The sequence below is a fragment of the Scleropages formosus genome, chromosome 1 (genome assembly GCF_900964775.1).
Source record: "Scleropages formosus chromosome 1, fSclFor1.1, whole genome shotgun sequence".
Taxonomy (NCBI): domain Eukaryota; kingdom Metazoa; phylum Chordata; class Actinopteri; order Osteoglossiformes; family Osteoglossidae; genus Scleropages; species Scleropages formosus.
The window spans coordinates 30,556,582-30,568,873 of record NC_041806.1 but is presented as its reverse complement, the minus strand read 5'-3'; the positions used below and the strand labels follow the sequence as shown (position 1 = coordinate 30,568,873).

The window sequence follows — 12,292 nt, the reverse complement described above, 5'->3', positions numbered from 1 at the left end:
GTGAGCAAGACCCTGCAGGGTGTGTCTCACAGGGCTGCTGCGGCACATATGCTGCTGTCCCCTTTAATGAAGCTTGTTTTCTGGAAGGATGGAGCTGTGCACCCACCCACCCACCCTGAGTCAACAGTCCTCTGTGCATGTGAAGCTTCTGCTTGATGTAGAAACTAGTGATTCCTGTCTGTAATGCAGGCATTCAGTCTGACTGAAACCTCCAGGTATGTTGGAAGGCTGTTCCATTATGATGCATAAGTGCAAATGCTTTACTTCTATCACATGTCTGCAACTGTCTTTTAATGTAATGCACAAGTTGTATGTCGCTTTGGAGAAAAGCATCTGAGAAGAATAAATGTAAATCTCTTCACAGTATAAATAAAAAGGGGGAGTGGAAGTTTGTCACAATACAGTAATACAATGGAAAGCTTTAACATTACACAAACATTGATCCCTTTGACAGTCACATGAGAACATGAATGACTGTCAGGAAGGAGACTCACAGGAGTTTCTCTGTTTCATTGTGTAGCTGGAAACAATGCTGCCCTGTGCTCCTCATGCCCTGGGTATAGCACCCTCTTCCACCTATTGCCTTGTTGGTGTCACCTCTCACCCAGCTGCAGTGACAGCTCCTGTTTTCCAGCTGTTTAGTCGAAGCTTATAAAGGCTCCATAAAGTTAACAGTGAAAGTGGGGGGAGTGGAGGGGACAACCTGCTAATGACCTTGACTTGCAGTCAGTGGTGAGCAGGGGTTGGGGGGTAGTGGTGGGTACTCATTTCCTGTTCTATATGATTAGTGCCATAATACATGACAAAACACTACTAGGTGCTTCTCGTGGCAATTCTTGTAAATTTCAATTCAAAACTTGTTTTCCTTTTTAAATCTGCACAACTTAATGTACTAAACATTCAGATTTAGTTAAGTGATTTTATTAGAGTTGGGTTTGTACACTAAAGTAGCAATAGATTACCAGTCTGTACCTCTGGGTCAGAGGGTTGTTGCTGTTTGACATAAGTCACTGAGAGCTTTGCCTCTTGGGGTCAGTCAGCAAGTGGTCTCTGAAATTTAGCAGAGCTGAAATGAAAGCTCTGTAAGATGTCTTCTAATTTGCTGATGTATCCCCACAAATGACATTTAGAGTTGTAAAAATTCTCCCTCCACCTCATGGCCCTATATGGATGTGAAAACCCATAGCTGGTGGAGTCCTTTGAGGTAAAGTGTTGAAGACTAAGTGTATTGTGGACAGATTGATCTTGGATCAAATCAATCTAAAAATCTCTAGAAGCACAAATGATGACTGATCATACTTTAGCCACATTTAGAGAATTAATGCTCCTCAGCTGATACTTTGGAAAGTGAAGGGAGAAGACAATTGGATGCATGGACTCTGACAATAGACTTGCAATACTAAGCATGCATGGACTCTGACACATGACTTCCAATACTAAGGGTGCAAGTGGAGGACAAAACATTCTGTATTTGAGTCAACATAAATTTAACATCTTAAGGCATTTAGGAGCAGGACTGTCAAATTGTGTGGGGACTGCATAAATACAGTTCCTGGAAAAACTGATTTGTCCATCCACAGACAAAGGTCTAGTGGTTTTTTTTTTTTTTTTTTTTTTTAGCTCTATATTAAATGAAAATTGGTGGTGGTAAACGGGTTTCATAATGACATTTATACTGTGTTCAACAGCTACCTTGTGAAACATTACCTGTCTTCTGTTGCCATGGAAAAGATACTTATTTGACCATTGTCAGAGGTTAGGGAATATCCAAACCTTAGATTTTTTTTTTTCTTTTATTTTAAAAGGCGTGCCTATCAGAGGTACTATTCAGTGTGTCCTCTACAGTATTAACTCAGCTGATGGATTTCAAGTCTTAACAGTGGTGTCAGCTACATCTTGTGTTCTGTTTTGAGTGAAATAAATACAAAAGTGGCACCAGTATGCTTGTGAACACACATTTTCATTGGACACTTTGTGTGGATTCTTCTGCGGATTGAGGATTTCATTAGTTAAGGTTCAGCTTCTTCTTGGTTATGCAGCAACTGGGCACGTTAATGTGTCCATTGCTGTGGGCACAATCTCTGTAGGAATTTTTCACATTTTTGGGGTTGGGTATTCTTTTGAGAAGCAAGGACATTGTATTGTCAGTTTTGCTCTGTTGCCAGTTTCACAGTGCTTCCTCATAGACATTAACACAACTGTTTTATTGAGATTTTATCAAATTATGCCACTAAACATCCAGCTGAACTCTTGCATGGAAAACAATCTTGTAAAGCAATCAGTATTCTCCACATGCTTCCGATGCAACCTCTAGCTTTAAATTGCTACAGTTAAACACAAACTGCACAATAGTGATCATGTCAGTAAATGGAACTTTTCCTTTATCAAGGAAAGACAGCTTTCCGTTATCTTTTTAGGTCTCGGCTTTCCCAATGCTTCTCAAATTGCAACGTAATCCCTCTAGCTCCACTTTTTACTTACCCTGAGTAATCCTTATTTACAGAAACTAAAAGAAGACTGAAGGCTTTAAAGGCCTGAGTACTAAATATACAGAGAAATAAATAGTGTGCGTTTAAACGCTGTCAGAGGGAACACTGTAATAATACCGTTTAACATAGTGTAAGAGTACAGCTCCTGGGCATTTGGGCTGGGCTGACAAAGGCTAGTTGCTTGTGCTTTGAAACTATACTTTTTAACAAAAAATGCACTGTACCCAGAGCTCCTGGGCATTTGGGCATGCTGCTGTAATGAGCAAGGGTAATTATTGTAGCCTTTTATGGAACTGTTCTGCTCAACTTGAGGGTTTTTTCATAAGTAAATGCTGCTTTTGACATTATCGCTACAGGGGTTTGGCACTGAGCTACCTAGGAATTGTGGTTACTTGGCATTTATGCTAAGCTTTTTATGCGTGGCAATGTAACACTTTTTGGACGTAATTGCCTTTTTGAACGCCGTATTTAAGCACAGTTTCAGAAGGAAGACGTAACAATAGAAAAATAAATTGCTCTGATTGCACAAAATGTCCCCAGTTCTAAAAATACAAGCCAAACATCCTATTACTCTTTCCCCCCCCCCCCCCCCCCCCCTTTGCCTTAGCCTTCTATTAGCACTTGAAGATTTGTCTCAAAGTTTAGGAAGTGGGAAGAATTCTTTGTGATCCCCTCTATGTGAAGCGCAAGCCCCCTTGTTCTCCAGCAGTGAGCTTCCGTTTTGCTTTGTCGTGTGTTGTTCTACAAACCTAAACCTCAGGCTCCACAGCATTTTCCTTTGAGCAGGGTGTGCGTGCGTGCGTGCAGCTGTCAGCATTTCGGTCCAAGAAGACCATTGAAGGCGGTGTTGAAGCCACTTGTCCTACCAGCTGAGAAAGTCCCTAAAGAGAAGGAGAAATTTGCCGTTCTGGGGTACATAGCTTAACATGCCATACTTGTATAGCGTTCTGCTTGTTTTGAAGACTGATTTGTGAGCTCAAGCCTGAGAGGTAAAGCAAAAGAGCATTAACCAGTTTTGGGAGTGCAGATCTGCCGTAAGGCCTTCACCTTTAATCGTGTGCTCAGCTTCTCTGTTGTCAGATGCAATGCACTTCAGTAAACTGGCACCTGAGGCCCTTCTGTCACTGCTGAAACGTGCTCCTCTGGAGAAGCTGGTCGTTTTGGGGAAATATGACTGGAAATGGACTGGGGCTCTAAGCAGGCTGAGGTGCCCCAATTTGTTCTTGCAGTCTCTCCTGCTTTAGGCTGTTTTTTCTAGTCTTGTGGTCTGTCTCTAGTTTGTCTAATTTTGCTCAATGTCTTTGGATTCTCTCTCCGTTCTTTTTGCTTTCTCTTCTTTTCCTTCTTAGTCTTGTGAAGGTGCTGAGCCAGCAGGGAGATGCTGAGCTGTCTCTCCAGAAGCAAAGCCAAAACTGGCAGATGGTTGCTGCTGTGTGTGTGTTTTTTCTTAAGTGATGTGGTTACTCTGCTTTATAAGGTCTCTCTGAAAGCAGGCCTTGCAGACATGAATGAGGGCTTGTTCCTCAGGGATGCTGGAGTCTCAACTACCAGTGTGGCCCTTCTTAAATTGTGTTATGAAGGGGTTGAAAATAAATCTCCAAGTTTTGCTCCAGTGCTTTTCAGTTAGCTTATGCAAGGAGTTCCACTTTTTTTTTTTTTTTTTTTTTTTTGTCAATTTATTTTTTTAAGCCTCACTGAGTTTCCCCACCCTTCCCCTTACTCGATCTTGGTTCATTGGTGTCTCATAGTCGCTAAGATACTGCAGATGCTGTAACAGCTCCAAGAAGATTTTTGCATGAGTCTAAAAACTGTTTTGATTTGGCTTTGTACCATGGCGGTTCCCATTGCAGTATCATTTTTCTGGTTCTTGGCTCCAGGATTTTGTGTCCCTGGTGAAATTTGTTGAGGACAATCCGCATGAACGTGCCCACCCCACAATCCTGTCCTACCCATAGCGTCTAGCCTCTGCTGCGCTGTAATTGAGACGTTGTCATCCAGATCATTCGTGCAGAAGGTGAATAATGAGAATGTCAGTGTTGCAGTACTAAATGAATATTTTATAATGTAATCTGCAGAGCTGCTGCGATACTTTCTCTGAGGGTCATGACACCTCCTTGGTGAGGAGTATGCTGCTGCACAGCACATCTCCAACATGAATTTCTAAAGTTTTTGAATAGAGTAATACGCACTATTCAGTGTATACTGTACTCTTCATTAAATGTAACACGTTAAGGCAACTGAGATGAATTTTACATCTTTAATATGAAAATGGCCATTTTGGTCCTCTATGTTTGGAAAAACAAAGCAACTTTTTTTTTTTTTTTTCCCCATTTGAATATTGCATAAAGAGGTTTAGTTATGAATTCATTTTAAATGTTTGATTAACCTTGGCTGAACTATTTTTACTTTGTTCTTGGCAGAATATGCATATGCTTTCTAGAGCTATTTGTTACAAAAATTTTTTTTTATAATTTAAGTTGTGCTCCTCGAAGTTTCGTGTCTGAGATACTCTCTTCAAAGCACCTCTGTCAGCATCACAATATGATTAAACAGTGTTTATCCAGCTCTTAGTACAGCTTTGTCTGTATCTGCAGTATCCTTGTGCTAGTCTATTCACCTGTTAGTGTTATTCCAGTGTCTTCTCATTACTTTCTTGTGTTTATGTAGCTGATGAATGAATAAATGTAAATGTAATGTAATGAACACATTGTATTTTCTCTGAGATGTCACTTTGGAGAAAAGTGTCTGCTAAATGAATACATGTAAATGTAGCTGCATAATTGTTTCTGTAATTTTTTATAAATCCAACTTTTTTGATTTTCTTTTTATTTATTTTTAAGATCAAGTTCAAGGTGGCCTTATGCCTTTCAGTCATGATGTATAAAATCATGAGCACTAAAGATCAGCCATTTGTCTAGCTGTTATACTTTAGAACAACACATTTTAGACTCAAGTGATCAGACCTCATTCAAATGGAGAAGGCTATCAAAGGATATTTTGGTACATTTTATGATCATCCTGGGATGGCATGGATTATTAAATTTAAGTGCTTTTGCTATCTGTGTTGTCTCCCCCTTCCTGTTTGAGCTGCTTGTCACAAAGTGCTCCTTTTTCAGCCCGTCTGATGTGCAATGAACATATCCCTTGGTTCTGGCTCTGATCCTGTCAACAGTTTTGATTAAAGATGGTGTTTAGACGTATTTCTGTGGTGGTGGCATATGCATTCATCTTCTCCAGTTTATATTAAAAAAAAAAAAAAAAAAAAAAACAGCTTTGGATATTCCCTTTTCTTGTTAGGGTGGTGTCTTTAAGATTGCCAAATTTCATATCCAAAATTAATCTTTCCAGTGTCTTTGTACTATTATTTAGGAAATTATTAAAATGAAGGTAATGCTATGACTGTCAGTATTAGGAAGGTATTTCTGTTGATTCTCTTTTTTTTTTTTTTTTTTTTTTTTTCTCCCTCCCTCTCTCTCTCGCCCCCTCTTTGATCAAAATATTTTCTGTTCAGCTTTGTATTTTCATAGCTGAGCTGATTTGCTCATGGAAGTATTTTTTCTGGAAAGGTGATTTGGAACATGGCTGGATGGGTAGATTAACAGGTTTACTGTTGCTGGAATTGATCTTTTTCCAGACTGTTCATGGTTCTTTGGAACCTCGATGGGTCACAAAGCTTATTTTTATTACTGTTCTCCAGAGTTTCATCACAGTTATACACACAGATTTGAAAAAAGATCTTGATCTGTGCTGATAATATACTTGTGTTCTGTATGTCCTGTGTATTCAAGTCTTTAAAAGAAAAAGCTTGTCAAGGCCTTATAACTGCTATTGCTGGTCATTGGGAAAATAACCACGTTGCATAGGCTTTCTTTATTCTGGGACTCGCTACAGTATGCAGTAATAAATAAAATTAAAGCATGCAAAGGTTACACTCTAACAAGTATTTGTTTTCTTGGCTTTGACCATGTTTTGAATATATTTTAAACTGGGAAGTTGCGGTGCAAGGTAATGTATTGTTTGACTTTCCTTGAAATATTCAGCTTTATTCAGTTGAAATGTTGACATTCAACAGTAACAAGTGACTTAAGATCACGTATGATACATACGTATACCCTAGAGCTCTATTTACATTCATTTTGAAGATGCTTTTCTTCAGTAACATCCACCTCCAGACAACCATACGGAAGTGCATTGTACCAGCAGGCAGGTCTACATGCAGGCAGATGATTCTTGAAGTGTGGCAAGCAGTTGTCTCAAAAGGCTGATACATGAAGAGTGCACACCCCTCTGTACTCCTACGATAAATCTGTCAGCAAGGTCAGCTTTGAGTCACACTGGGACAAATTGCTTCGTCATTCTATCAGCACACAGTGGAAATCCCGAAGTCCCCATTTTGAATGTAAAAGAGATATCTGTTGCAGAATGTCTAGTTGCATACCAGCCCCTCGATACCCATATCTGATTTCGGTAACTGAGAGCAAACGAAGGAATTCGGCAAAACTTGTTCTGTTCGCCTTTACTTCAGCAAAGGCTTCCGGGCCACTTGCAGGTTGTTGCAGTCTTGAGTACAACAGTTGACTCAATGAATCTGCCATCCTTTCAAAGCTCTAACCCTTACCTTGCTAGGGTGTAATTGCACGAAGACTCAAAGTATTAATATAGTGCATACTTATGTTATCTACAACCTGTCTCTGAACAGACAAGCCATTCCGCAACAATCGGACAGTTAACTCAAAATTTTGTCCTGTCGTGACGTTGTCATTCACATACTTTTTTTAAAAGTGTTGTACATTTTTGAGAATATTTCCTGAATAGTTTTCTGGCAGTTGTTCTAATGAAATTTAGTTGTGATTTTGGGGGAGGGGTGTGAAATTAAACTGTTTTTCCAACATTGTCTTTCTGTCCCCAGTGGGACCAAATCCACTTCTTGATGGCATGACAAAAGGGGACGGACACACACACACACACACACACACACACACACACACGCCGAAACTGCTTGTCCTAAGTGGGGTCATGGTGGACTGGAGCCTAACCCAGCAACACAGGGCGCAAGGCAGGAGGGGACACACCGAGGACGTGACGCCAGTCTGTCGCAAAGCAACCCAAGCAGGACTTGAACCCCAGACCCACCAGAGAGCAGGCACAGGCCAAGCCCGCTGCAACATCACTCCCAAAGGGGATACAGAACATGTCAATATAATTTATATCCAGCTGTTCAGTTACATGGCTGCTACAGTGCTATGTGACTGCCTGTCTGTTAAATGAGAATTTGTTTTTCTTGAATATGGAAACAATGCAGTCTTTCTACAGGTTCCACCCTTGGTCATTCCAAGGTCTTAATCTTTGAAATGTAACAGGACAGTTTCGATACTGAACCTTTTGTACAACACTGACATCTGCCCTATGTTTACATTCCCTTTGACCTTGTGAGCTGCATGCTTGCACTGGTCTTGCAGGTCTTATATGAAAAGACATGTTCTTTCAGGCCTTCTTTGGTGCTGGATCCAGCTGAGGATTACAGCTGTTTGGAGGCCAAGAAGTCATACTGACCCGTGGATAGGTACTTTTTGGTGGTACTATATTTTGATAGACTTGTAGCATGCTGAGACGATGAGAAAAGGGGGCGGAGCCCGAGGGAAGCTGCCCACAGCTGAGACTAACTGCCGCCTCTATGTCTTCCCCCCCGGGACTCCCAGTGAAAGAGCGAGACAAGAGACGAGGTGGAGGCAGACAGCCAACGCATGCCCGATCACCGCTTTTCAAAACCCTGCACACGCCCGCACCTTTGTCCCCGAGCCGCACGACAACACCGCAGTCCTCAAAGTCCTGCCCCCAAATACCCGTTCCCGGTGCCCCCCCCCCCGTTCTGTCATTGCACCTTATTGATTCAAAGGAGCACGAGCACTCACCTGAGCCAGCCTCTATCTGTTGCAAGACTGTATCCTTTTCTTGTTCTAAATGTGCAAGGAAGTCATCTACATTGTGGCATAGTCCAGAAATGTTGTTAATGGACTTGGTGGATAAACAGTTTTAGAGAGCAGTTACAGATTCTTGGTGGGTACACATTGCAGGGGCATTGCAGTTTTTTTTATAGATGTAAACAGTGATCCAAATATTTGTTTTGAATTCTTTAAACGTCCATATACCGTAAGTACTTGCAGTTAATTTTACATTAATTCGTTTAGCTGATGCTTTTTCTCCAAAGCGACTTACAATGTTAAGGTTACAATTTAGTTTCCAGTGAGTACAGATGGTAATCAAATTCATGCATGAATACTGTTTTTTTTTTTCTTTTTTTTTTTTTCTTAATGAAGGAGTGGGCAGGAATCTCCACATTCTGTTTCACAAGGAAGGTCCAAGGGTTGTTCGGTAAAAATCACGTGTCTAAGACCATTCGTCCTTCTTGTAAAAGGGTGTTTTCATGTTTGTGATGCATTGCTGAAGAGCATATCTGCTAAATGAGATCAGTGCTCTCCAACAGTGAAAGTAAAACTCATAATAGTGGACAGCTGCAAAGGGTGACAGTTTTGTTGCCTTTTGCTATAAATTTGCTCTTATCCACATTCTCAGAAATCTGCGAGTGCTGAGGAACCAGAAGTTGGGTGTTACCGGAGGTGGAGTGCTCAGCACCACTGGAATGAGTTAATTATACCATGTTGCATGTAACAGAAAGGAGGGAGCTGCTGAAAGTGGTTTATTTCATACTTGAGTTTTCGGAAGGACAACTTTTCCTTCCCACTCTTCCTTGTTGGTTGGAGTGCTGTGTATCATAGCACGTGTATTGTGTTGCTGACTGGGTCCCACTTGATTGAGTGCCCAGCAGATTGCTGCCAGGCTCAGGGGAGACGCTAATGACACGCTTGTCATTCAGAGGCTTTCATCGCAAAGAAAGATGTATTGTTAGCAACGTGTCCGTAAGACTCTGGAATAAAATCTCTTTTCCTTGTGTGCTCTGTTGTTGAAATGTAGTGTTTTTGAGCCAAACATGCAGTGTCTCACCTGTTGGAGTTTAAGGGCCAGTGTCTCTGGAGGTTGGTTGCATCAGCAAATGTGTGGTTTTCAGTTGAGAAGGGAAAGTGTCCCAGAAGATCTTTGGTGGTCTCTATTCACAGGAGAAACCACTTTGGTTTGAAACAGCTCAGTGGTTCTGAATGACAGGAAAAGACAACACTACGGTTATCTCTTCCGGAGAGGAGAAATATCTGACAGTCTTGTCTTGCAGCAAAAGAAATGCCTTCCTCTGAAACAAAAGTTCCCTTTGAACTAAGCTGTGTTTGTCCAGATATCATGAGTTTAAGGTAGTGTTACAAACCAGAACAACTCTACTTAAACCTCTGTCCACTGGGAACAATATTCAGGGACTCGACAGCTCAAAGAAATTATTTCGGTCCTCTGTAAGCAGCAAAGATTTCTGAAGTAATTAGCTATGTTGCTTGGTGCCAACCTGGATCTTCAAAGTGGTTCAGCATTTGCACAGCTTGTCACAATGTTTTACTCATTTTCGCTTTCACACACACTTACATATAACAGATTTTTCCATTTGTTGTTTCCGCAACACTCGGACACTGGTCCTTTTGAGTCACTGACTCAATAGTGTGACTCAGCTGCTCGGTAATGCTGTACCTCCAGATCAGCACTCTTTCTCAAGGTGCACAAAATGTACGTTTGCACTATATTATATTAAACTGGATTTGGAAATCATATTTAAAATCATTTTTGACCTTGTTAATCCGATTACTATGAAAAATATGAAACCAGGCTTTTCTAAATAGTTGTGAAAGGAAGGAGTGGGTTGGGGTCCTGCCTCCAGAACAGTAATGATGGAAAAGGACACTCTCCCATGTGCTGGTGGGAGCAGGAAGCTATAGCAGAAATGACTTGTTACCTTACCTAGGCCTACCGTAGAAGGGATTAGTCGGTACAGATGGTGGCGGCAGTGAACCTCAGGAGCATTTCGATGGCCGACTATAAACTTTTTTGCGGAGTTGGTTTGCTCAAGTTGAATTTCTTCCTGGCGATAACTATGTGTACACATGGTGACCTCACATTGCGTTACGTCAGTCTTAAAAATAACCAGTCTAGACCTTGAAGTGCTGCAGGGGTAGAAATACTCATCTGTAGTCCAAACAGAGCGGCCTTATTTCAGTCTAGGGAACTGACAGAACATCTTTGTCTCTAGCCACTTCACATATTGATGCCACAAATCATACCAGATTTATTAAAAGGGGATATTAAACTGAATCCATTTGTCAGGCTAGATGATACCTCTTCCAAAAACCCATTTCTCTTCTGTGAAGTGTGTAATGTATATTGAAGCGTAAGCATTCTGTGGTAGAGATCAATAAACTCAAAAGGGTAACTTGCAGAAGATGGGCTCAAATTAGGTTGGATAATTGCTCAGGCGTAGTGTTTATTATGTAAGTTAAGTACATAAATTTGTCTCTCTTGCCAGAAGCAATTTTGTTTTGGCATGCAATATATATATTTTTTTTTTTTTTTTTTTTTTGGGTAGCTCTCTCTCGGGGCTTTGCAGGGCCACAAGGGAAAGTTGTTGTTGGCAAGTGTAAAGTCATCCATTGTTCAGCCTCCCATTTAGCGAAGCAACCAGTAGAAGAGCGGAAGCTTCTTTTTCCTCTTGTTTACTTTACTATTTTATTGGTTCAAGAATGTGCTGCTGATAAAGGCATGGTAAGAATTAGTGTATCTTGTAGTGTTGAAGTATGATTGTGTGCTTTGGACTTCGGGTTTCATTGTTTCCTCTCCCATTTGGGTTGTTCAGGTTGTTTGTCTGTGGGGGGTTGGTACCAAAAATCAATGTTGATATATTCACAGAATATTGAAAATGTTAGCTGTTGTGCTGCCCTGTAAATAAACTTGTATAAGTTAATATTGTCAGTATTTGTTGACTTTTTTTTTTTTACATTGATAATATGGAGCCATATTTGGTGAAAGACATTCAGTCTCTGAAAATCTGACTTTATTCCAACTTTATTTCTCAGTGACAAACAAGAAGCCCCCTCAGCTGTCAATCACCAAGGTCAAACAGTTTGAGGGCTCCTCCTCTTTTGCTCGAAGGTCCCAGTGGACTGTGGACCAGCTCCGACAGGTCAATGGCATCGACCCAAACAGAGTAAGTGCACCTTTCCCTGCCTTGATACTAGCTGTTGGGTAATGTTAAATATTTCTAGTAGTTTAGGGAAGGATGGTTTTCATACCAACAGTGGTAGTTAATGATCTGTGTTTGAGTACCAACCTTTGAGGACACCTGACTTTAAAAAGGCCCCTCCTTTTTAAGGTTAAGTTTCAGCCAGAAATCTGTTGGCACCAAATGACAGAACAGCAGATGGTGGATCGGGGGGTACCCAGTTTACTAAAATAAGCTTATTACACCAGACTGTAGTTCACGGTACCGACCAGCCAGCCCCTAGGCTTCAACAATTTGCTTCGCTTATTTATTATTATTGTACTTGCTGTTAACCTCTTGTACAAGTCAGGGTCACAGTAGTCCGGAGCCTATCCTGGAGGAACAATGTGCAAGGCTAAGCCAAGTATGTCCTGGAGAGGACACCAGTCCATCACAATATTATTGCAGTGTGTTGATTTCCAGTGTGCATACAACTTCGGGGAGGAGTTCACATGTTCACTGTGCTGGACTTTTACAAGTACTTTGTCACGCAAAAAAGACATGCTGTATTTATCTATATGTCATGACTTAATGATATGTCTGGCTGAGGGAGGTAATCTATATAATACAGTTGCAATCTAATGATATTTTCTCCATTTCAGACGTTAAGAGTCAA

At 40.9% G+C, this 12,292-nt stretch overlaps 1 protein-coding gene and 1 long non-coding RNA gene across 3 annotated transcripts in view; both read left to right on the top strand.

Annotated features, from left to right (window-relative positions):
- The window catches only part of stxbp6l (syntaxin binding protein 6 (amisyn), like), a 53,349-nt gene that overhangs the window by 28,625 nt on the left and 12,432 nt on the right, over positions 1 to 12,292 (top strand). For both annotated transcript variants that reach the window (XM_018735311.2, XM_018735313.2), the window contains exon 3: positions 11,492 to 11,622. In XM_018735311.2, the coding sequence (XP_018590827.1) occupies positions 11,492 to 11,622 (131 nt within the window). The remainder of the gene's footprint in view (positions 1 to 11,491; positions 11,623 to 12,292) is intronic.
- Positions 7,977 to 8,527, top strand: LOC108924127 (uncharacterized). Its single transcript, XR_001965268.1, has 2 exons — positions 7,977 to 8,052; positions 8,189 to 8,527. It is a non-coding gene; the product is annotated as an uncharacterized LOC108924127 (long non-coding RNA).